Below are 22,976 nucleotides of genomic sequence, written 5' to 3'. Positions count from 1 at the left end.
AGCCTACTCCACATGAACAACATTACTCGTAGCATTAAAATAATAAGTGCTCAACGACATTACTGACTGCCCACAATGATACATTTTCTTCGACAGTGAGTTTCACATGGTTTACAGGAATGTATATAATTAAAATATCTGAGAATAGACTCTCACAAATTAATTAATTTTTAATCTCATACTATTCACGCAAGGTTGGCAACAGCAAATTTTAATCCGATTTCGGTGTGGTGCAGTTGGCAATAGACTGACACTTTGGGAGACGCCGCTTCGTTTGTGTGGGGAGGTAAGTCATGACGTTTATAATCGTCATTTATTATGCATGCTTAACAGATTGGGGAATTAGTAGATAACATCCAAACTACAGCTGGGTGCCTTGAAGAAAATGTCCTACACGAAGAGTGTGGTTTCGTGCCGTGATAAAGGCACCTCACAAGCAGTCGTCAGGGACAGGATTGAATTCTTACTTCGGTTTTACGAATTTAGTGTTTCTGCTGTTTCCTAGTGTTATGTACTGTCAATACTCAGATCGCTTTAATTTTCAAATCAACTGATGATTCCCTATCTCACCTATGTTCACTCCACGCTGTGGCTCCGCCTATAATCGACAGAACTTTCATTAAACTGAGATATTCCTTTCTTCGTTTTTAACAGTAAACGTATACTGTTCAGTAGCTTATTTAGTGTAAGATATTGTGCCACATTAGTAATTAACGCTTGTAACGGTACCTACGTCCATGTCGGTTGGCCTTTAATTAGGATTATTATTATTAGTAGTAGTAGTTTTATTGTAATTTACTATTCCTGTGAAACCATAAGGCAGAATGCTGTTCAAACAAAATTACCTTCCTTTGTAACATCTGCTCCATTATTTAGTTAAAGCAGTGCTAAACAATGATATTCTAGCAATTTTTTCGCCTGCCTATCTTATTTATTCAACGCCCCCTCCACTGTTGGAGATCAAATGAACTGATTAAGAAATGTCCCTCAACAAGAGAAAATGCGCAATGAAGGTCTTAACGAATTGAAAATAGGTAATTTCTGGGCACATAACAGTTGGACAGACCGCTGAAATACCAAAGATGAAATAAGGCCCGCAGAGTATATGACGTTTTCTCAGAACTATTGATATTGGGAGAGCAAGCCATGAAATTTATATCGCCTGGTATGAAAGGTATATACTTGCTTTAATAAAGCAAAAGTCTTCTTTGTAAGAAACACATTTTAAACATTTTTATGAATTTGCATTGAAAAGTTGTGATATTCACATGAAAGTAATTCAGCAGTAGAGTTAAGGATGGAGCAGTTGGTGTCCCCGCCCCCCCCCCCCCCCAGTGATACAATCATATAATCTTTGATCTCTTTATTGTGCTATTGGCGCAATCAGCCTCAATTGCCTGTGTTGACCAAGTTATCTAATAACCTTGTTGTTCAGAACACCACCAGACACTCTGTAGTCTTATAACACATCCCTTTCTGCAGTATGTAAGATTTATTGTCCCCTTAAATGACTAAATTTTATGCTGAAATTTTCTAGTGAATACCACAAGGCTATGTTTGACATCCTGTTATAAGGCCAGTAATATATGAGTGTAAGATTGTCTGTACACTCAGTCGTAATTTAGTTATTTCTAGTCTGTGCTGCTTCTCATGGTATATGCACTGTTCTAACAAATACTTGAAATATTAAAAAAGTGTGAGAGAAATGGTTGGCCAATATCTCTATAATTTACATTTTGATACAATTTAAAATATGTGTTAATATGAACTATACGTTTGTAACAGTCATCTGTTAGAAATACTGCTCAAAATCGCAGCATTGTGTGAAGACCCTATTGACAGAAGAATTTCCATTTATCTCAGCTCTGTTTTTGTATTTGCAGTTTCTGATCATGACATTAGACTTTGTGATTATAAAAGTGTTAGCTTAGAAAACAGTAGCAGTTGGAGATTTATGTTGTTAACTTAATTTCCTCTCCTCCTGCATCTGTGAGCATCCATAAGCTACTCTTTTACTTATCGTTAATATTGTTTTCACTCTATCTATTCTGTGTTATCCTGCGCATACTACTGTTAAATCGCTACTGGAATAGGCCGTGAATTCCAAACGGTACCGACTGGCCACTGTGTCATCCTCAGCCCATTGGCATCACAGGATGCGTGTGTGGAGGGGCTTGTGGTCAGCACACTACTCTACCGGCCATATGTCAGAATATGAGACCAGAGCCACTACCTTTTGCATACTGCTATTGCCACCTCTTTATACAGGGTGTTACAAAAAGGTATGGCCAAACTTTCTGGAAACATTCCTCATACGCAAATAAAGAAAAAATGTTATGTGGACATGTGTCCGGAGACGCTTAATTTCCTTGTTAGAGCTCATTTTAGTTATGTCAGTATGTACTGTACTTCCTCGATTCACTGCCAGTTGGCCCAATTGAAGGAAGGTAATGTTGACTTCGGTACTTGTGTTGACATGAGACTCATTGTTCTACAGTACTAGCATCAAGCACATCAGTACGTAGCATCAACAGGTTAGTGTTCATCACGAACGTGGTTTTGCAGTCAGTGCAATGTTTACAAATGCGGAGTTGGCAGATGCCCATTTGATGTATGGATTAGCACGGGGCAGTAGCCATGACATGGTACTTTTGTATCGAGACAGATTTCCAGAACAAAGGTGTCCCGACAGGAAGACGTTTGAAGCAATTGATCGGCGTCTTAGGGAGCACGGAACATTCCAGCCTACGACTCGCGACTGGGGAAGACCTAGAACGACGAGGACACCTGCAATGGACGCGGCAATTCTTCGTGCAGTTGACGATAATCCTAATGTCAGTGTCAGAGAAGTTACTGCTGTACAAGATAACGTTGACCACATCACTGTATGGAGAGTGCTGCGGGGGAACCAGTTGTTTCCGCACCATGTACAGCGTGTGCAGGCACAATCAGCAGCTGATTGGCCTCCACGGGTACACTTCTGTGAATGGTTCATCCAACAATGTGTCAATCCTCATTTCAGCGCAAATATTCTCTTTACGGATGAGGCTTCATTCCAACGTGATCAAATTATAAATTTTCACAATCAACATTTGTGGGCTGACGTGAATCCGCACGCAATTGTGCAATCACGTCATCAACACAGATTTTCTGTGAACGTTTGGGCAGGCATTGTTGTTGATGTCTTGATTGGGCCCCATGTTCTTCCACCTATGCTCAATGGAGCACGTTATCATGATTTCATACGGGATACTCTACCTGTGCTGCTAGAACATGTGCCTTTATAAGTACGACACAACATGTGGTTCATGCACAATGGAGCTCCTGCACATTTCAGTCGAAGTGTTCGTACGCTTCTCAACATCAGATTCGGTGACCGATGGATTGGTAGAGGCGGACTAATTCCATGGCCTCCACGCTCTCCTGACCTCAACCCTCTTGACTTTCATTTATGGGGGCATTTGAAAGCTCTTGTCCACGCAACTCTGGTACCAAATGTAGAGACTCTTCGTGCACGTATTGTGGACGGCTGTGATACAATACGCCATTCGCCTGGGCTGCATCAGCGCATCAGGCATTCCATGCGATGGAGGGTGGATGCATATATCCTCGCTAACTGAGGACATTTTGAACATTTCCTGTAACAAAGTGTTTGAAGTCACGCTGGTACGTTCTGTTGCTGTGTGTTTCCATTCCATGATTAATGTGATTTGAAGAGAAGTAATAAAATGAGCTCTAACATGGAAAGTAAGCGTTTCCGGACACATGTCCACATAACATATTTTCTTTCTTTGTGTGTGAGGAATGTTTCCTGAAAGTTTGGCCGTATCTTTTTGTAACACCCTGTATAACTTCTCCTCCTCACCCTCCCCATCCTCCTCCTTTCTCCCCCGCCACCCCCCCCCCCTCTTCATCACAACTGCCTCCACCAGCACCACCACCACAACCACTATTTAGCCTACTTTCCTGCTGTGATAGGCAAGGAAAACACTAAAAATACTACTGTATGTGGTGTGTAGAGGGAATACTCTTGTTGTGTGTCACTGGTGATAGTATTGCTGATGTGAACTACTCCCAACTCTGAAAAATTTTTATGGATATAAGGCCCGTGCTTTCAATATTCTGCAGAATCAATATGACAGAGTGCTATATTCATGAGTAGCTGGATACCAGTGCCATGCCAGAAAAATGGGAGAAAAGATAACAATGCAAGACAGGAAGACCACCTGTGGATGGGACTCAAACCCACACCAGAATCGAGCAACAGGGCTGACCGAACAGCAGACCTGACACAACACAACCAAGTCAATAGAAATGTATGCAACAACAAAGTGGAATGAACTTTCAACACTATGCTGTCAACATGTCAAGTACGAGCCACAGTCCAAATTGAGAACAAAGAGAAAATTTAATACCAAAGCAAAGTCGTTGACAAGTAGTCAGTAGTACCGTGGAGATAGTAACAAATGTTATCAGACGAATTACATGACTGACTGAGTGGTTGAAGTGTAGCGGTATTTATGGCAGCTGCAAGGGGACGCTATTGGCCGGAATGTTTGGGTAGCAACACTGTGGCAGGGCTGCGGTGACACTGCCCTGTGTCATTCGTTGAGGTCCATTTGATCCAGCAGGCAATCAACTTTCATGCAGCCCAATACCAGATTAACCACTGCAGTTGTGTGTCCATGCATGGGGCACATTCCTACCCTGTCTATTTATTTTCCATCACAAGCCAGTTACATGGTAACAACAAGATAAAGCTCACTTTGTAATGCAAGGGGGAAAGATTAATTGAAGAGATGATTCCTGACATTAGAAAGAAAATAAATTCAGTTTAGATCAACATACATCCAAAAATGGGTTAGTGAGTCTGCAGGGTGACAATTTGTACTGGTACATCACATTACACACTATGTAGCATTAATTCGTTCCATGTTACAAAAGCTGTTCCAAGTCCCTGCATGGGATGCAATGGAAGCATTCACACATCACATCAAGGATTGCCTCACTCTTTTGAATATTCCAGGCTGTAGCTGAATAGTATCACAGGCTTCTTGGACGTGCTGTTCAAGTGTCTGCTCACAAACAACTGCTTCAAAACATAACTACACTTTTCAGATAACCTCACAAGAAAAAATCACACGGTTGGTCTCAATATTATGTAGAACCTGCTGTTCTAGAGGTTGTGTACAAACATAGAGCAGCCTCACAGGTTATTCATTCTTTGGAAGGGCCCATGCTCACACAGCCAAAAAATAATGTAAAGGTTTTATGAGTTGGGTGGTACTTTCTGTCTGGGTAAGTGGCCAACAAAATCCATGTGGTCTCTTACCCATTTCCACATTCCTAACCATAGACAAAAACAGTATTAGCCTACTCCTGAAGTGAATAATAAACCATTGTGCTTCAACTTGCTGAAATGACACAACTTTCAACACAGAGAATAACGTTGTTGTTCATCAGTGCCATTTAGATTGATAGATATTCATTAAATAAGTAATACATTAATATCATGTGATGTGTAATGGATAAAACTTTACAAGTGCTGTCCATGCTATAACCTCGAAGTATATGATGTTAATATCTGTCATGAGCGGTTATGGGATTTTCTGATGGTGGAATAGCTGATTAGTGTCTTAATAATTTTTTGTATCATGTAAGAGCTATTAAGTATTTAATGAACAAACACTGTAACATAGGTGCTAAAGTGCACCCTATCAATTTTTTTCAGGGACAAACACACACGCACGCAACAAGTAATTTCACAATGAGTATTCGTTTTCTGCCTTTGGCACACTGTGGCATTTCTGCTACTGATGTATACACTCTAGTACTCTGGATGCAAGTAAACAGAAACATTATGAGAAATAGAATGATAAGCTTCCAAGCCAATATTGACCGCCTTCTATACTAGCGATCCATCTGTCACATCAAAGATTTTGCTTTTACATTTGTTGGCTTCCTCAGCTACCAACAAAATACTTACCTCTAACCTAACTTAGTCTTTGAGTTATACTACAGGTCAGTCACCACATACTAGATTTAATATTCACATTTTTAGGCTTTGCCAACACACGGACAGATACTCATCTTCCAATCTAACCTACATCCCAGGTTATGTTACAGATAAGTCTGCCATGATAATGTAGATTTCATTATCGAAATTAATCATTAATAATACTTCAACAGGTATGTGACAAAAGCAGAAAAAAAGCAGTCAGTGTGAGTAATTGCTATAATTTTGTCAGTACCATCAAGGTTCATATGTTTTGGGCAAAATCATTAATACACTTCAAGATAAAGCAGTAACACAAATGTCTGTATGCAGCAAAATCAGAATTTGAATCAAAGGCCCCCACAAAATAAAATTCATTCGTATGTAAGCGCATGAAGACATATCTACTGAGTGGCTGTTTGTTGATTACAAAGTACTGTGGTCCCATTGACTGTCTCCAACTTCACATGCGAACAATGTGCATGGATGGCACTTTGTCAAGTTTAGCCCTTAATGTAATATAGCAGTACTAATTGCCTTAGTGCAGACTCACCATCAGTTTCTGGAAATTTGAGCCTTTTTGTTCCCTTTCCTGTTTGGAATCACCACCTGAAATTTGCCTACTTAGTTAATACTCAGTCTGTATTTTTAAGTGACCAGGACTTTAAGGCTGTTGTAGAAGATCTTGTTTGTACATTAAAACATCATATAAATTTTGTTTACTACAACATACATCTTTCTTCTTCATCATATGCCACTGTCCTAGCATAATTTTTTTGCTGTATCTGCAAATAATTCAGACATAACACTTGAGCTAGTAGAAAAACTATTCAATTTTCAGACACTTGGGACATGTACAGAATATAAAAATCATTTATCCCAGTCTTGATAGCTACACTTCAGAGTCTGAGGTGTCTAGAGTGTGGTGAAGCTGTCACATTCCAGATAAACTCAGTTCCTCACCGTACCACTCAGTGAAACTTGGCAGCATGGCATAAAAGGACTCCCAGATGAAAATGGCACCTTTACGTAGTTTTTGTTGCCACTTCTGGTACACTCGGATTTTTTTATAGGTTTACTAGAATGAAATTGATGAAGGAGGCTGCTGCTGTCACTTATAAAGCACTTGAATAGTATAGCCAGTGACCATGGCGCATGGTATCTTGTGTTGCCTTGCCATTGTCACTCCTGCACATGGCAGAATGGTGACACTGTGAAGTAGTTGATTGGCAGGTTTACTTCTGTGGGAGGTAGAATTAAAAGTGTGACTTGTTTAAATTGTATGCTGAAATGAGAGGAATACTGAAAACAGGTTCATAGACCTGCTGCTGGATCACATTGTGTAAATCCCTCAGTATTTACTTAAGGAAGCTATTGTGTAATCAGGTAGTCACTGCTGGTAAGTACCCACTGCCAGAGTCCACACTGGGCTGTCTTTCTTATATAAACTTCGCCACAGATTGTATCACATTGTGGACTGTGCTAGTAATTTTTGGGCTAATGTATTTGTGCCTAAACAATACTGCCCATGTCAAGATGTGATTCTGTTACATTGCAACCAATCTCCATATTAAATTGGTTATGCCCTGTGACTTCCCAAACCATGCCATTTCACTATTCTCATTTTGACATCTGATCTGTACTCATCACAGCCTTGCAATTGTCAGAACTTGTGAAAAAGGTTGAGTGACCTTAAAGAGCATTTATTTGATATCTCAAATGGTCTGCAACTTCTGTCTGGTATTTTAGCCATGACCACAGTCAAATCCACTGCCGTTCCTTGTTGTTGACAATGCCATGTAATGCAACAAGAAGAATTTGCTTACTTGTTACTCCAGATGAGTCCTATAATCTGACTCCTACTATAGTTTGTCCAGTGTTGGAGTCCACATGTGGGAACTATATCACTGGCTCTTATTTGGTTCCTAATTACTTTTCTTTTTATTGTAGTGTATCATTCACTTACCATATGTTGTTTGCATTTTCTCTTTGTTGTTAATTTTCTATTTCCTTCCATTCAAACTTTCATTACTGGTTGCCCACAACCGCTACTCCTCCTCCACACATTTACCTTTATGTAATAAGTTTATGAAGTTCTAAATGCTAGAGTTTCAACGGTATTTTGAAATTTATGTGACTGCCTTACCCAGTTGTTGTTTCAGTAGTAAGCATATACTCTTGTTATTTTATTTTTTCTTAATTTAGTGCCACATTGTCTTTTTTTAGGACAGATAGTTAATTTTATGTGTTAATGGTGATGTAGTTAAGTAGCGTATTCAAAGTCTGATTTGTGTTTGTTGCTCAGAGTAATGATTTTAATTTATTTACAGGACTGTTTCTGGTATGGATCCACTCGATGATTTCACTGTAAGTCTACTACTTGTATTTTACAGTTCCCCAGCTTTACAAACAAATTACAAATTTGCTTGGAGAAATGTATGGTAAACACTGTGCTGTCTTACAATATATTTATTCACAACATGTTTCGATCATTGATCACCTTCACAGTAGTAACATATTGTGACAACTTCACATGTTGTGCATGCTATTTAACCAGAAAAGATGCTGTAGCTGACTTGCAAACATCAGAAGAAGATACTTCATGCCATAATATCGGCTTAGTAAGCAAATAGAAAACATAAAAGTGAAACCATGTGTCAGAGGTAAGGAGCCTAAGACAGTTTCGGCACCTACTGCTAACACATGGTTTCATTTTTGCTGTTAACCTGAAATTTTTGTGGAAAATACTGATTGAAACCATTTGCATCTCATTCCGTAGATTCATAGTGAGGAGGTCTTCATGGAAATAGAATGTCATAGAGCAAAAATATGTGAGACATATTTACAAAAAATCCTATTTGTGCTGTATTTCAGTTTAACATAATAGGTCCGTAGTGGCTAGGAACTTTTTAATGATTCCATGATGCCTGCAGCAGTCAACTTTTTTTAATTTTTGTACCATTGTGCAGTGTGTCTTAGGCTGTTTTCAAGTATCCAGATAAAGATTTTTTGTAAAGCAATACTAGATCCTCAGTACATCATTTTAGTTAAAAGTTTAAAGCCATAATTAAACAGAATATGGGTTACAACAGCTGTAAGCACATATTGGCAATTTAACAGAATGTGTTGTTAAGAAGAGCGGCACACTGCATACTTACAAAAATGATAAAACATGTAATATGTCTTAAATTGCTGTCTAATAATGTGCATACAGGACTAAGTAAGTTATTAAGCTATCTTAATCCTAAGATGTTATTGTGTTAATGCGTAGATGTAAAATATTAACAAATTGATATATTTTATTGTAAGTGCTGCAGTTTGAATGTCATTAAAGTAATCCACTGTTCTTAGCCGTATGTGTTTGCTGAAGACACAAGCATACTAATCATAGGCCCAAAGTCAGCCTTAGGAGGCACAGCTCAGATAATAGCTAACAGCCCTCCAAGTGGTGTACTTCCATCAGTTTAAACCCTAATCCCACAAAGACTCGTATAATAAAATTTCAGGCCAACAATAATGACTAGTTTAGCAACAAACTTAGACATTAATAGTCAGACAATAAATGAAACATGCTGTATTAAAACCTTAGTGTCCAGCTGAGTAAAAAGTTCATTGTCAGCAGGTAGCTAATCAAGAATCTCTGTCCTAGTCAAGAAGCACTGTTCTAATCAAGAAGCTCTGTTCAATGTTTTGTGCTGTTAGAATTATCTCATTGCATTTGCTTATTTTGCATATTTTCATTCCCTGTTGTCTTCTGGGTTTACTTTCTCGGGCAGTGCACCTGAAGTAAATAAAGTGTTTATTTAGCCGAAGTGAGCAGTAAGAATATTGTGTAAAAAGTTAGATGTACATCTTGCTGAACCCTTTTCAAGTATCTAGTAGGAATTCTTACATTCACTTCCCAATCTAAATACCCCTTAATGTTTTTTGTTCGTGATAATAAAAATTAGTTTCAGTTCAACTGTTATACATGCAGTTACAACACAAAAAAATAATTTTCTTGTAGACTTTGCCTCTTTGTTCAGGGTCCAGAATGGATTTAACTACTCCAGTGGGAAAAATATCAACAAACTCCCGTCTTAATATAAAGCAAGATGTTGAGAATCCCTACCAATCCAAAAGAAAATTAATTAAAAACATGTCCCATTAGCTCTTTTGATGAATTATTGAGTACTTAGATTCAGTAATTGAAAAGTTCTGTTGACAGGGTTGCCAAAGATTCTGGAAATCAGGGAATTTCAAACACCTTAGGGAAATCAGGGAAATTTGAAGAAAAGAAAACTGGAAAAATTTCATTTTTGTCTCAGTAGATGAAATGGGTTATTTACTGAGGTGAGGTGTCATGCATCATTGCTAGCTGGGTGCAGACAGTTCATGCACTGCTTCCCTACTTCCTCATTCCTACTGCTTCCCCCCTTCCTACCACTCCCCTCAGCTTGCAGTCAGTGCTGCTGCCACTTCTTTCTGCTAGCCTAGCAGCTGCTGATGAGAGACAGAGAGGCATGGGTAGTAGTTTGTTGAGATGTGATTCTGAGAGACTGTAGACGCAGCAGCCACAGACACGGCGTTTGTGTATGTGTATGTGAGTTGTGTCTAAGTGATTGTGTGTGTATGTGTGTGTGCTCATATTTTCTGACAAAAGCAATGGCTGAAAATTTAGTTGTGAATGAGATTGTCTTTTCTACATGCCTGTCTGTGGCTTAGCAATCATCTTTACGATGAGTTGCTACCTATCCTCATTATTATTGATTCTCAGAGTATTTGAACAAGTTTTTTGTTGCATGGATTGGTCACCATGGTCTCATTTCATCAACACGCTGTCTGTGGCTCATGAATAGCTGAAGTGGATTTCCATAACAGCCCAAAACCAAAGGCCATTTCTGCGGGTATATGTAATGGATCGAGGCTGCTGATCTGAAGCCATTCAGTTTCCACTAATTTGTAGGCCCTGCTTGTCAGATCTAATCTCACCATTCTGCTCGCACGCCAGGTCTGTTTGTGTGTGGCGTAATGCAGCGGATTTTCGTGGTTTTTCCATGGACCCAGGACTGCGTTGCTCCTCAGCAGGCCAGAGACTATGAGCGATGGAGTTCAGGAATTGCAACTGTTTCACTGCAAGCACATTGTAGTGTGTGGTGTTTTATACACATTTTATTTGTTCTAGTACATTTTGGCACTTCAAAAGTAGTTTATATGTTAGAAAGTATGGACAATAAGAAGAAGAAAATTGTGTCAGTCGCTAGCAGTTTGTATGCTATGTACTCATATATTTCTTGAAGAAAAAAATCACACAATACCTGTAAAATAATAGATGTCAACAAATTGGGTAATAACTGACAATAACGAACATAGTAGAACTGACATTTTATTGGTGGTCATCTACAGCATTGGTTTACACAATTCTTCCCTGCCTTATAAACCTCTCTCACGTTATTTCTGAAATCAGTGAAGGTATTTTAAGTCCGTATTGTGACTCCAAGGAAATACATATTTTTGTCATCAAATGTGTGTCATTTTATTGCAATAAAATAACATCAGTGGTCTTAATGAAACTATTCTACCATTTCACTTGCTTTCTCCAGTTCATTACATAAGATGTTATGTTGGTATTTAAGATTTTTGCCTACAACAGAATACACCATCTGCTTGCAAGTTTTTTTAAAAATATTTCCTAATTTGCACTATTGTTTCTTGCACTGTAGCTGCAAAGACAGGTTGTCAACTTACGTCTTAATTTACCTGAGAGATCTCAAAATTTGTCAGGGAAAAATGTTGAAACTTGCCTGGTAATCAGGGGAATATCAGGGGATTCCACTTGGGGAAACTTGTGGCAACCCTGGTTAACCTCATTGCAAGTACCATTGTTCATTGCAGAGTTGCATGACAGGTGGTAATTTACTGTGACTATTTTCTGTAAAAAATATTATTGTAATCTAATAAGTATTATGCTACTGCCAGAATTACACTTCTACAGCTGTAAATTACAATATCCCAAGAACATCTAGTAACAAAGTTTCAAGAATCAGCTTTAAATTATGACTATAGAATACACTACAATCCTCTATGTATCGTTCACGTAGGGATCATGAGGATAGGATTAGAATAATTACAGCAGGCACAGAGGCATTCAAACAACCATTCTTCCTGTGCTCCATATGTAAATGGAACAGGGAGAAACCCTAATAACCGGTACAGTGGGATGTAACCTGCCACACACTTCACAGTGGTTTGAGGAGCATAGATGTAGATGTAGATATTGTTGAGGCTTATAAAGATTTTAGGGTCTCAATAAATAAATGAAGATGGTTGGAATGTTTCATGACCTAACAAAATTATTTGACTATGTCTGTCACCAAATACTTTCACACAGATCTACATACCGAGGTATATAGATGGTGCAGCAGACAAGTAGCTGTACTTTTCTAACAGAAACTAGGAAGTTTTATTGATAATCAAGACTGTATCTCAGCATTGTCAAAATGGGTACCATCACATGTGGAGTGCCTCAGGTCTCAGTTCTGGGCTCCCTACTTTTAATTGCTTTTATTAGTGCTCTTCTTGTTTGTACAAAATATTGTAAATTGGTCATGTTTGCTGATGACTGTATGGTACTGACTGATAATTCATTAGACAAACTTGAAATTTCAGTTAATAAAGTATTAGAGATGTTGTAATTCATTAGACAAACTTGAAATGTCAGTTAATAAAGTATTAGAGATGTTGTGAGCTAGTATAACATAAATGGTCTTTCGGTTAATTATTGTGAAACAAGCATAACTTTTCAGTGGACTGACCCAAAAGAAGTGCAAAATATAGGAACGCATATGAAACACAACAAGCTGTAGATTTCATGCCTGTTGTTCTCTGTTTGCTGTAGTGTTCAATCAATATTGTTTTTCAAGTTGCCTTTGTTATCACAAAGGCAGTGGCTGAGTGCTAACACATACAAACATGCATTTTCTTCTTCGTTCCTATCATGTCCAATGGTGTAAATAAAACACCGAAACAAAATTCTTTCACTTAAAAGATATTCTTTTGAAAAAAAGGTATTTATGTTCTACTGTGAAACTTATTATTGATAATCTTTATAAAATTACGGTAAATAAAACTTGTAACATAGTATTGGTTAAAACACTAAAGCTGGCAGTCTTTGTGAATAGAGAGCAGTATGCACAAAATCTACAGCTTGTTGTCGATAAGGACGTCACTCAATTCAGGAAAGACCTGGGTGAGAAAGAGGACAAAATTGTCGTCGTGTTACGGAGCATCTTGAGGACGAATGTTTACATTTGGCATCAGGCTGTAAAAACCTAAAACCACACATCTAGGACAGATTAGCATGTTTCATGTGCAAGAAACAATAATTTGTGAAAGACGATTATAGAGACAGCAATCTTCAAATGTGGTGTTTATCTGTATAAATGACTGCAATTAATTTAAAGCTGTTGTAATACAACACAGTGATCAGAAGGAATGTTGCTACTAGAGTCAACCTCATCAGATAGTGATTATCATTAAGGCAGTGACTCAGCATACTTTCCCCCCATTCCAAACACTGTGAATCTGTATTGCAGGTGGTCATGACCCAACATGCCGACAATGAAAATCTGGTTACTGTACTAATGCTACATTACATGATCAGTAACTTTGCATATAGTCTGCATTTTCTTCTTTGTTCCAAGGCTGACTTTAAGCAGGAATAAGATGCACTTTTCTCAGAAATCGGTATGAAAATCAGTGTTAAAGGTTGTGAAAACATCAGAGAAAACTTAAAATGCAGGAAATGTTGTAACACAGAATCATTAATGACAGGAAATATTTTTATTGAGAGAATAGAACTTCTTTTGAGACCAACAAAAATGAGCATAAAGGAATAGGATAATGTAAAATACGGGAACATAAAAATGGGGTTTTACTGTATTCAGTTTAACATAATCTCTATAAAGATGAAGAAATAGGGGAAAAAAAGCTAGATAACCCACAGGTGGTACATATTCATAGCAAAGTAAAATGATCAAATTACACCCTCCACATGTGCAAAAAACTGTGTCCTGCAGCTTATGCTTTTGTTCTGCAGCTTATGCTTTATGCATTGTTTTCTTTTTGAGAAATTTGGAAATTATTAGCTCAGCTTCTTATGGTTATTTTCATACCATATAATCGTATTTAGGGGAAATCAGCTGCAGTAGGGCAGAGGTAGGAGGAGGAAGCAATTAATGTAATGTGGTAGCTGCCAACTGGAAAATGTGTTGTGCAATTGAAGTCAATCCACAAGCAACTAATATGATTAAATCTTTGATCTTTTGCACTGGCGTAGTGGACTTGTAAGACTACTTGCAAAGGGGCTGGTGTCCTGTAATTATTTCACTACTGCTGACCATGTTGTGCAAGGATTAGATAGGTCCTCCCTACCACAGTTACTGAACACAATAATAAGAAAATTTTTCATGGAGAAACAGTTACTTGATGTGTATAACAGAATTTAGACAACAGTAAAGTCTTGGACTGCCAGAACCATATTTGCTTTTTTTATGTCAGCACCTACCTGTGGGCAAAGGATGCTCTGAACTTGATTAAAACATTACAAGGAGCAAGTGCACGTGTGTTACTTTATGAAAAGCCTAAACCAAGTGGGAACAATTGTGTATTCTACAAGGGAGAATAGTGATGGGGAGCCTGAATTCATGGAAGCACCTCACATGTGGGCATACTAGCAGCACAGACAAACTGCAGACTGTCATTCACCCGACTATTGTTTGTGAAAAACTGGGACAAAATGAGCAAGAGCAGTGGAAAGCTAGTGGTTTCATAAACTCGTGGTTCAAATTTTCTGTTGAGCCAGATTCCCACCACCTGGCTCCAGTGCCAACGCAAGGGAGGGTGGCCTGGTGGAACTGCACCCGACTCTTCCCTAGCATAAGTCAATGGTAGACATCCTCTACAGATGGTAAAATGTGGCCAAGTAGTGCCAAAGGCAGAAACAACTACCGTACCCGGGGTCCCTGGTGCCATGCTGTCAGGCATGGAGTTGATTTGTCCACTTAACAGCCAAAATTGATACCCCTTTTTTCCAGCCTGAGACTTACGAGGCAGCCTCCTGTCTTTATTCACAACATTACTGTTTACTCAAATGAATGTGCTATTAATGTGTCTCTACATGAAGTGATAGTAGAACTGGAGGACTATCTGCTCTTCCTATTCACAACTAACATCTTTAATTGGCCGATTAATTTCGATATTTAAGTAATAACTTTTCCAAGAAAGGTCAGCAGCTGCTACTACACATCCATTTTAAAAATGAAGTGTTACACAATCGCTGGCTCAAAAAGTGCTACGTGCGAAGTCGTAAGAAGCACATCTGGATTCCACCCTAGACCCACATGCAGAAATTGATTCCATGATGTATATTATCCATGATGTGTTTCATAAAGAAAAAAAGGTCCCTCTCTAAAAATAAAGCCGCATACACACTGCCTCTGGAAACAAGTTTCTGTTGGAAAAATTGTTTCTTGCAGTGTTTCGCAACTTTTTCTGACTTTGTTTCTTGTCTCTGTTTCTGTTCACACTGGCAGCAAACATTTCTCATTGTGTATTCACATTGTCTGCAACACTGTTTGTCATATTGCTTTTGTATCGTCTGCTGTGTCATGTTGAGTTACAAGGGAATTGTAATTATATGTTGTGCTGCACTGTTAATTCTGGAAGTCGTCAATGGGCAAAAACATGCTACAGAAGTACGGGCAGGAATAACTTGCTACTGAGGGTGGATATGGAAATGACCTGTAGTTTTCTGTGACTGCACTCAGAGATCATCTACTGATTTCGAATTTCTGGAAAATATGATGGCATCATTTGATTCAAAAAAATATATAAATTTCAGGAAGGAAATTACAGTTAATCAAAGGCTTGCTGTTACTCTTCGTTTTTTGGCAACTGGAGATTCATTTCAGAGTCTTGCATATGTATTCGATATTTCAAAGCAAGATGTATATCAAATAGTGCCTGAAGTTTGTGTAGTAGTAGTAGTAGTAGTAGTAGTAGTACTGAAGGATTACGTAAAGGTTAAGTAAATGAAAAGCATTGTGAAAGATGCATATTATGTAATTTTTATTTCTTTTGTATGATCGACAGAAATCTTCTACAGCGTTGTCACTTTCTCTAATAAATGCGACAAGAATCAACACTATTTGTTCGTGACCCTGACACGTCCATAAATTCAAACTCTCAAAATAGATTATTTGTTCTTTTATCACATCATTGAGCTTTGCCACAGCTTTTGCTCATTACACCTGGGGCAGTTTCCGCAGATGGATTTCACATATTGGCCATATGTGCTGTCTTTGTCACTAAACTCCCCCTCATTTTATTTAATAAATGAGAAACAACATTATAGGTCCCACTCTCTTGGTTTCCACCCACACATCTTAATTTTCTCTCAGAGGAGTCAATGTAGAAATGCCACCGATGTAGAAATGCCACCGATGTCCTCTTTGTCATTGTTTCCTCCCTGTGGCAAGTCTTTTAAACCTAAAAGCAAATTTCTTTCAGATGCCAATGACAGAAAATGACTGGCATGAAATAGCAAGTGTGTTCACACACTTCCCCCATTGTGTGGGAGCAATTGATGGGAAGCATGTAGTCCTATAGTGCCCTGTTGCTAGTGGGAGTGAATTTTACAATTACAACAGGGCATTTAGCATTGTGCTGCTTGCTGTCATTGACACCAGCTGCAACTTTTTGTACACGGATATTGGCTGCAAAGGAAGAATTTCAAATGGCAGTGTATTCAAGAATGCAACCATAAGTGAACTGATTCACAAAAATAAACGGAATTTGCCACAAGCACAGTGCTTGCTTTGAGGCAGATGACATTTTTCCATTACAGAAAACAATATGAAACCATATCCAGAAAGGCATGTTCAAGGTTCAAAAGGAAGAATTTTTGATTACTGATTGTCTTAGGCTAGAATGGTTGTGGAGAAGACATTTGGCATTATGGCTTCGGTTTTCTTTTTGTCCATCCCAAAACCCTATGTTGCCACAACCAGAGGAAGCGTGAACTGTCACCTTTAGATACATGTGTCTCCACAGTTTTTTTAACGTGAAATCCTGAAGCAAGGAACCAATATAGCCCACAAGAAAGCTTCAATTCCTCATATAGAAACACAAACAGGTGAGATAATCCCAGGTACATGAAGACAAGATGACACTGCATCGATTTTTACTATACTCCAGCATATAGCATGGAAATCTTCTAACACAAACACTTCGAGGTGAGTTTGCAGATAATTTTTTAGCCCACAAGGAAGTGTACCATGACAAAATAACTATGGCTGAATGTTGTAGTACAATATAAAATACAAATAAAGACATGCAAGAATAATTTTTGTATCTCTTTGTCCACAGTGTCTGTAATTTCTTGTGGCTCATGAATATTGTCAAGAAACTTCAGCAGTGGATAACCAAACCATGTAGGTTTATATGCAGTGTTTGCACCACTGCATGATGATTTGCTTGACACTATCCTCTTCTTTTTTTTTCTGCAGAACATCATTTTTTTGTTAGTGTTCTTGTACTGCTTGCTTTGTGTGTTCCATAAGCAGTCCACAGCCTTATAAAGTGCTAAAATTCAACAGTCTGGTGCCTTATCCATTCCACACATCACAGCACGATAGCATACAACTCTAAACAACAGACAACACAATGTGAGATACAAACAAACGCTAGCACAATGCAACGGTGACAGGGTAGCTGGCATAGCTGGCCTCAGACATTGATTCCTTTGATCTGTACCTAAACTGCTATGGATAGATGTCTCCATGTTTGAAAACATTTCCAAATGGTGGCCACATCAAGTCACCAGAAATATGTTTCAGGCACGATTTGTATGCCACTTAATAGTGTGTATCAAAGTCGTGATCCTAGACCAAATGAAGATATCCGCTATGAACATAACAAACCTTACTATGGTATTAAGGTGTTTAATTTCAGTTGCTATAACATTTTAATACACTCCTTTCACAAATTAAGTGTTTAGTATACGGCGGATAAGTTCTTGTTTAAAAATAAACGTAGGACAGTTCCTATTGGAACACTCAGTTTACACTATAGAAAATTTCCTGAACCACAGTGCGTTGTATCCATGAACCTTTAGCACTCAGATACATTCCCAAATCCTTATTTGTGTGCATGTTTATTTTTTTATTGTCAACATATTTAAATAATTTAATTTTTTGTAATAGAACATAACTTGTACATTTTTTACGAGGTGCATTCAAGTTCTAAGGCCTCCGATTTTTTTTCTCCGGACTGGAAAGAGATAGAAACATGCGCATTGTTTTAAAATGAGGCCGCGTTCATTGTCAATACGTCCCAGAGATGGCAGCACTGTATGGCAGATGGAATTTTACTGCCAGCAGCGAGAATGAGAACTGTTTTAAATACTTAAAATGGCGACGTTTTCCTTACTTGAATAGCGTGCAATCATTCGTTTTCTGAATATGCGTGGTGTGAAACCAATTGAAATTCATCGACAGTTGAAGGAGACATGTGGTGGTGGAGTTATGGATGTGTCGAAAGTGTGTTCGTGGGTGCGACAGTTTAATGAAGGCAGAACATCATGTGACAACAAACCGAAACAACCTCAGGCTTGCGCAAGCCGGTCTGACAACATGATCGAGAAAGTGGAGAGAATTGTTTTGGGGGATCGCCGAATGATTGTTGAACAGATCGCCTCCAGAGTTGGCATTTCTGTGGGTTCTGTGCACACAATCCTGCATGACGACCTGAAAATGCAAAAAGTGTCATCCAGGTGGGTGCCACGAATGCTGACAGACGACCACATGGCTGCCCGTGTGGCATGTTGCCAAGCAATGTTGACGCACAATGACAGCATGAATGGGACTTTCTTTTCGTTGGTTGTGACAATGGATAAGACGTGGATGCCATTTTTCAATCCAGAAACAAAGCGCCAGTCAGCTCAATGGAAGCACACAGATTCACCGCCACCAAAAAAATTTCGGGTAACCGCCATTGCTGAAAAAATGATGGTGTCCATGTTCTGGGACAGCGAGGGCGTAATCCTTACCCATTGCGTTCCAAAGGGCACTACGGTAACAGTTGCATCCTACAAAAATGTTTTGAAGAACAAATTCCTTCCTGCACTGCAACAAAAACGTCCTGGAAGGGCTGCGCGTGTGCTATTTCACCAAGACAACGCACCCGCACATCGAGCTAACGTTACACAACAGTTTCTTCGTGATAACAACTTTGAAGTGATTCCTCATGCTCCCTACTCACCTGACCTGGCTCCTAGTGACTTTTGGCTTTTTCCAACAATGAAAGACACTCTCCATGGCCGCACATTCACCAGCCGTGTTGCTATTGCCTGAGCGATTTTCCAGTGGTCAAAACAGACTCCTAAAGAAGCCTTCGCCGTTGCCATGGAATCATGGCGTCAGCGTTGTGAAAAATGTGTAAGTCTGCAGGGCGATTACGTCGAGAAGTAACGCCAGTTTCATCGATTTCGGGTGAGTAGTTAATTAGAAAAAAAATCGGAGGCCTTAGAACTTGAATGCACCTCGTAATGTGAAATGGTTAGTGCTATTTATGCAATGCTATAGAAAGTATCCACAACCAACTTGTGAAACTGACACATTCCATATCTTGTAATGTAATTTCTTCACAACATGGATCGATGAATCACGTATTAAATGAATTGTAGTTTTGCAGTACACCCTATGCCCCATACTACACTCACACGTGCGTGTGCGAGACTGCGCGCGCGCCACACACACACACACACACACACACACACACACACACACACACACACATGCAGTGGATTAATGTGTCTCCCTTTTCTACCTCCCAGTGCTTCATTACACATTCTTTGTCAGTTTCTCTTTGTTACTGTTGCATACAGATCAGTACTTCCACTGCCATAGAAAATAGTGTGTGTGTGTGTGTGTGTGTGTGTGTGTGTGTGTGTGTGTGTGTGTGTGTGAGAGAGAGAGAGAGAGAGTGTGTGAGAGAGAGAGAGAGAGAGAGAGAGAGAGAGAGAGAGAGAGAGAGAGAGAGACAGACATAGTGTAGTTATAAAAATGGAGCAGAATTTTGAAAGTTAGTTCTATTTCACAAGCTTTAACTGTAAATGTATCTGTCATCCATTCATTTGCATGTGAATTGTTGCTGGTTTTGAATTTGTTCGTTTGTTCGTTTCTTTTGCCTTGGAGTTTCCATTATTATAAATAGTGATTTCGTATGGAGTTCATAGAATTGTGTTGTAAACTTTAAATAGTTTTTATAAAAGAAATGTGCATCTAATTATTGTATAAATGATATTTACATAAAATGTTGTTTTTCCAAAATATAATTTAGTAGATTGTACCAGTGGATTGATATCACAGCTTAGCAGCTAGAGTTAATCTGAAGAAATTAATAGCATATGTGGTAAGTTGATATATTTCACAGTATGTGATGAGATTTTTTTTTTAAAAAAAGTGACTTCTTTTACACAGGTTAACTGGGATCTTCCTGACACAAGAGATATTCTTTTAAATCCACAGTCTCTAGTGGTGCAGGATCCACAGAGTGCTGGATTTAGAAATGTTCCATCTGCAACTTGTGCCTTACCAAGTGTATCTCCACTTGCGGGTGATTATAATTTTGCAGCACAGATACACCCTGATGGGCCAGACTGCCTAGTATGTATGCTTCCTAAAGATTGGTTTTGTTGTAAGAAAAAGTTAATTTAACTGCCAGATTTTCATTCAGCCATCCCATTTGTTACCGAAAAGCATAGTTAACTGATAAAACATCTGCAGGTGACTGCTAGATCATGATTTAATATTTTGCTATTGAGATCAGTTTTGTTGATTTACCAGAAAATTAATCTCTGATGCAGAGATAGAGAATGTTTCTTTCTGTGTTTGCCTGCTTGTTAAGTAGAAATGTTTCTCTCTTCATTTATAAAACTTAAAGTAAATTTTCCTGATTACTTGTCACAGTTTTTATCACAACTATGTAAATTTGCAAATACATTCCCAGCTTGGCCTTCAGATTGCGTTATCTAAGTCCCACAGTATTCCTTTGAAGCAATAGTTCAGTATCTTCTGGTGATTACTGTAGTTAGTGCTGTAAGACATGTCTAGTCATGCCACTATCAACACATCTACTTCAGATTAATATTAAACCAGACTAATATGATATAACATTATTGAGTAGGCACATCAAATATGTTTCAGATGTTGTGTTAAAAGAAAATCAAACCTATGTTTTCTCTTGAAGTGGGCCATTAAAAGATATATTGGTATTAGCAGTCTTTTGTTGGTCTGATTCCACCTACGTACAACAACACTGAGAGTATTTTTAAAAAATCCAGGGAAAATGCAGCTCGTGACTCTGAATAACACACTGTGTCAAACATCCCACTTACTGTTGAACGCTATCTATGATTTGCAAGTCAGTATTGTCACAAATAAATTGTTTTTTAAGCTTCCGCAAATAGTGTCAGTATCGTAATACTGCTAGATTTCAAAACTTATTTTGGTAATACTGTCGTGGTTATGCTTGAGCATTACTGTCTTGTAAAAGAAAGGAATGAATGACAATATTTTGCTAACAACTCAGCAATCATGAGGCTCAAATCTTCAGACCTATTGTCTGTACTTCACATGGAAGCTATATTAAGTCATCTTCCATGTTGTAAAGTTGCAAACGAAGGGGAAATGGGGGGCGGGGGGGGGGGGGGGGGGGGGGGAGATTTAACGGTTTTGTAACTCCGAACTTGTAGAGGAAAACAGACTAATGCAGGCAGTAAGATAACAGTAGTGCAGACCACATCAAGATTGTTAAGGATGCAGGTTTGCTTGTTTTGAACTCTCATGGAATATCAGCTCTCCTCATTCACTTTTGCTCAGTACATGTGAATAATGCCTCCAATTTTGTTTTTATATGGTTGCTGCAATAAAAGCAACAACACAATGTCCAATGCACTATTCTGTAAAGATTTACAAGCACAACTGACATTAACTTACTCCAACCACAAAATAAATTCAGTATCAGAGGCAAAAAATGTAGAAATAGGAGTACCACAAGGCAGCATCCCAGGGCCCATATTGTTTCTTGTCTATATAAATGATTTTCACACCTCAGATGATGCAGCCAAAGCAATAATATTTGCATATGATACTAGTGTGATAATAAGTGCACCAAAGCAATTGCTACCAACAACTGCTGATAAAGTACTAATTTACATCCACTCTTGGTTCAATGCAAACAGGTTGACATTGAATATAAATAAAACAAATTATATGCAACTTGGGATATGATGTCAAAATGTAAATCTCAATCTGGTGTGGGGTGACAAAGCCTTAGACAGTGTGACATCCACAAAATTGCTGGGGATTGATGTGGATGAAAACTTAAATTTTAATGACCACGCAATAAAACTTGCACAGAAACTTAATTCAGCCTGTTTTGTCCTCAGAAGTATTGCAAATGTTTGTACCTCAGAGGATGCCAGAATGGCATATTTCGGCTATTTTCAATCTCTTGCCACATACGGAATAATATTTTGAGGTTCCACAACAGGGTGCCTAAAACAAATTTTTTTGTTGCAGAAGAGGGCCATCCAAATAATAACTCACAGTCATCCACAGACACACTGCAAACCCATATTCAAAAAGCTTAGAATACTTACTATACCATCATTATACATATACAAATATGTATTGTATGTCAGGACCCACATTGCAGATTTTCAGACAAATGCCGACTTTCATAACTACAATACCCGTAATAGTGCAGCACTCCATACTCACTGAACAAAAAGAACGAATACACAAAGGCATGTGAGTCATATCGGTACAAAACTGTGCAACACACTGCCAGTCAACACCAGGAAGTTAGAAGATGATAACAAATTTAAAACAGAATTTAAAAAAATTCTAGTAGAACAATGTTTTTATTCTGTAAATGA

The 22,976-nt window shown here is 38.5% G+C and overlaps 1 protein-coding gene across 1 annotated transcript in view; it reads left to right on the top strand.

Moving 5' to 3' along the window:
- Positions 1-235: 235 nt before the first annotated feature.
- The window catches only part of LOC124545229 (cellular tumor antigen p53-like), an 85,686-nt gene continuing 62,945 nt past the window's right edge, over positions 236-22,976 (top strand). Inside the window, exons 1-3 of the mRNA XM_047124100.1 lie at positions 236-286; positions 8,326-8,362; positions 20,515-20,700. Of these exons, the coding sequence (XP_046980056.1) occupies positions 8,339-8,362; positions 20,515-20,700 (210 nt within the window). The 5' untranslated portion in view covers positions 236-286; positions 8,326-8,338. The remainder of the gene's footprint in view (positions 287-8,325; positions 8,363-20,514; positions 20,701-22,976) is intronic.

Source organism: Schistocerca americana, chromosome 8, assembly GCF_021461395.2.
Source record: "Schistocerca americana isolate TAMUIC-IGC-003095 chromosome 8, iqSchAmer2.1, whole genome shotgun sequence".
Lineage (NCBI taxonomy): Eukaryota > Metazoa > Arthropoda > Insecta > Orthoptera > Acrididae > Schistocerca > Schistocerca americana.
This window is presented reverse-complemented; position numbering and strand designations above follow the sequence as displayed.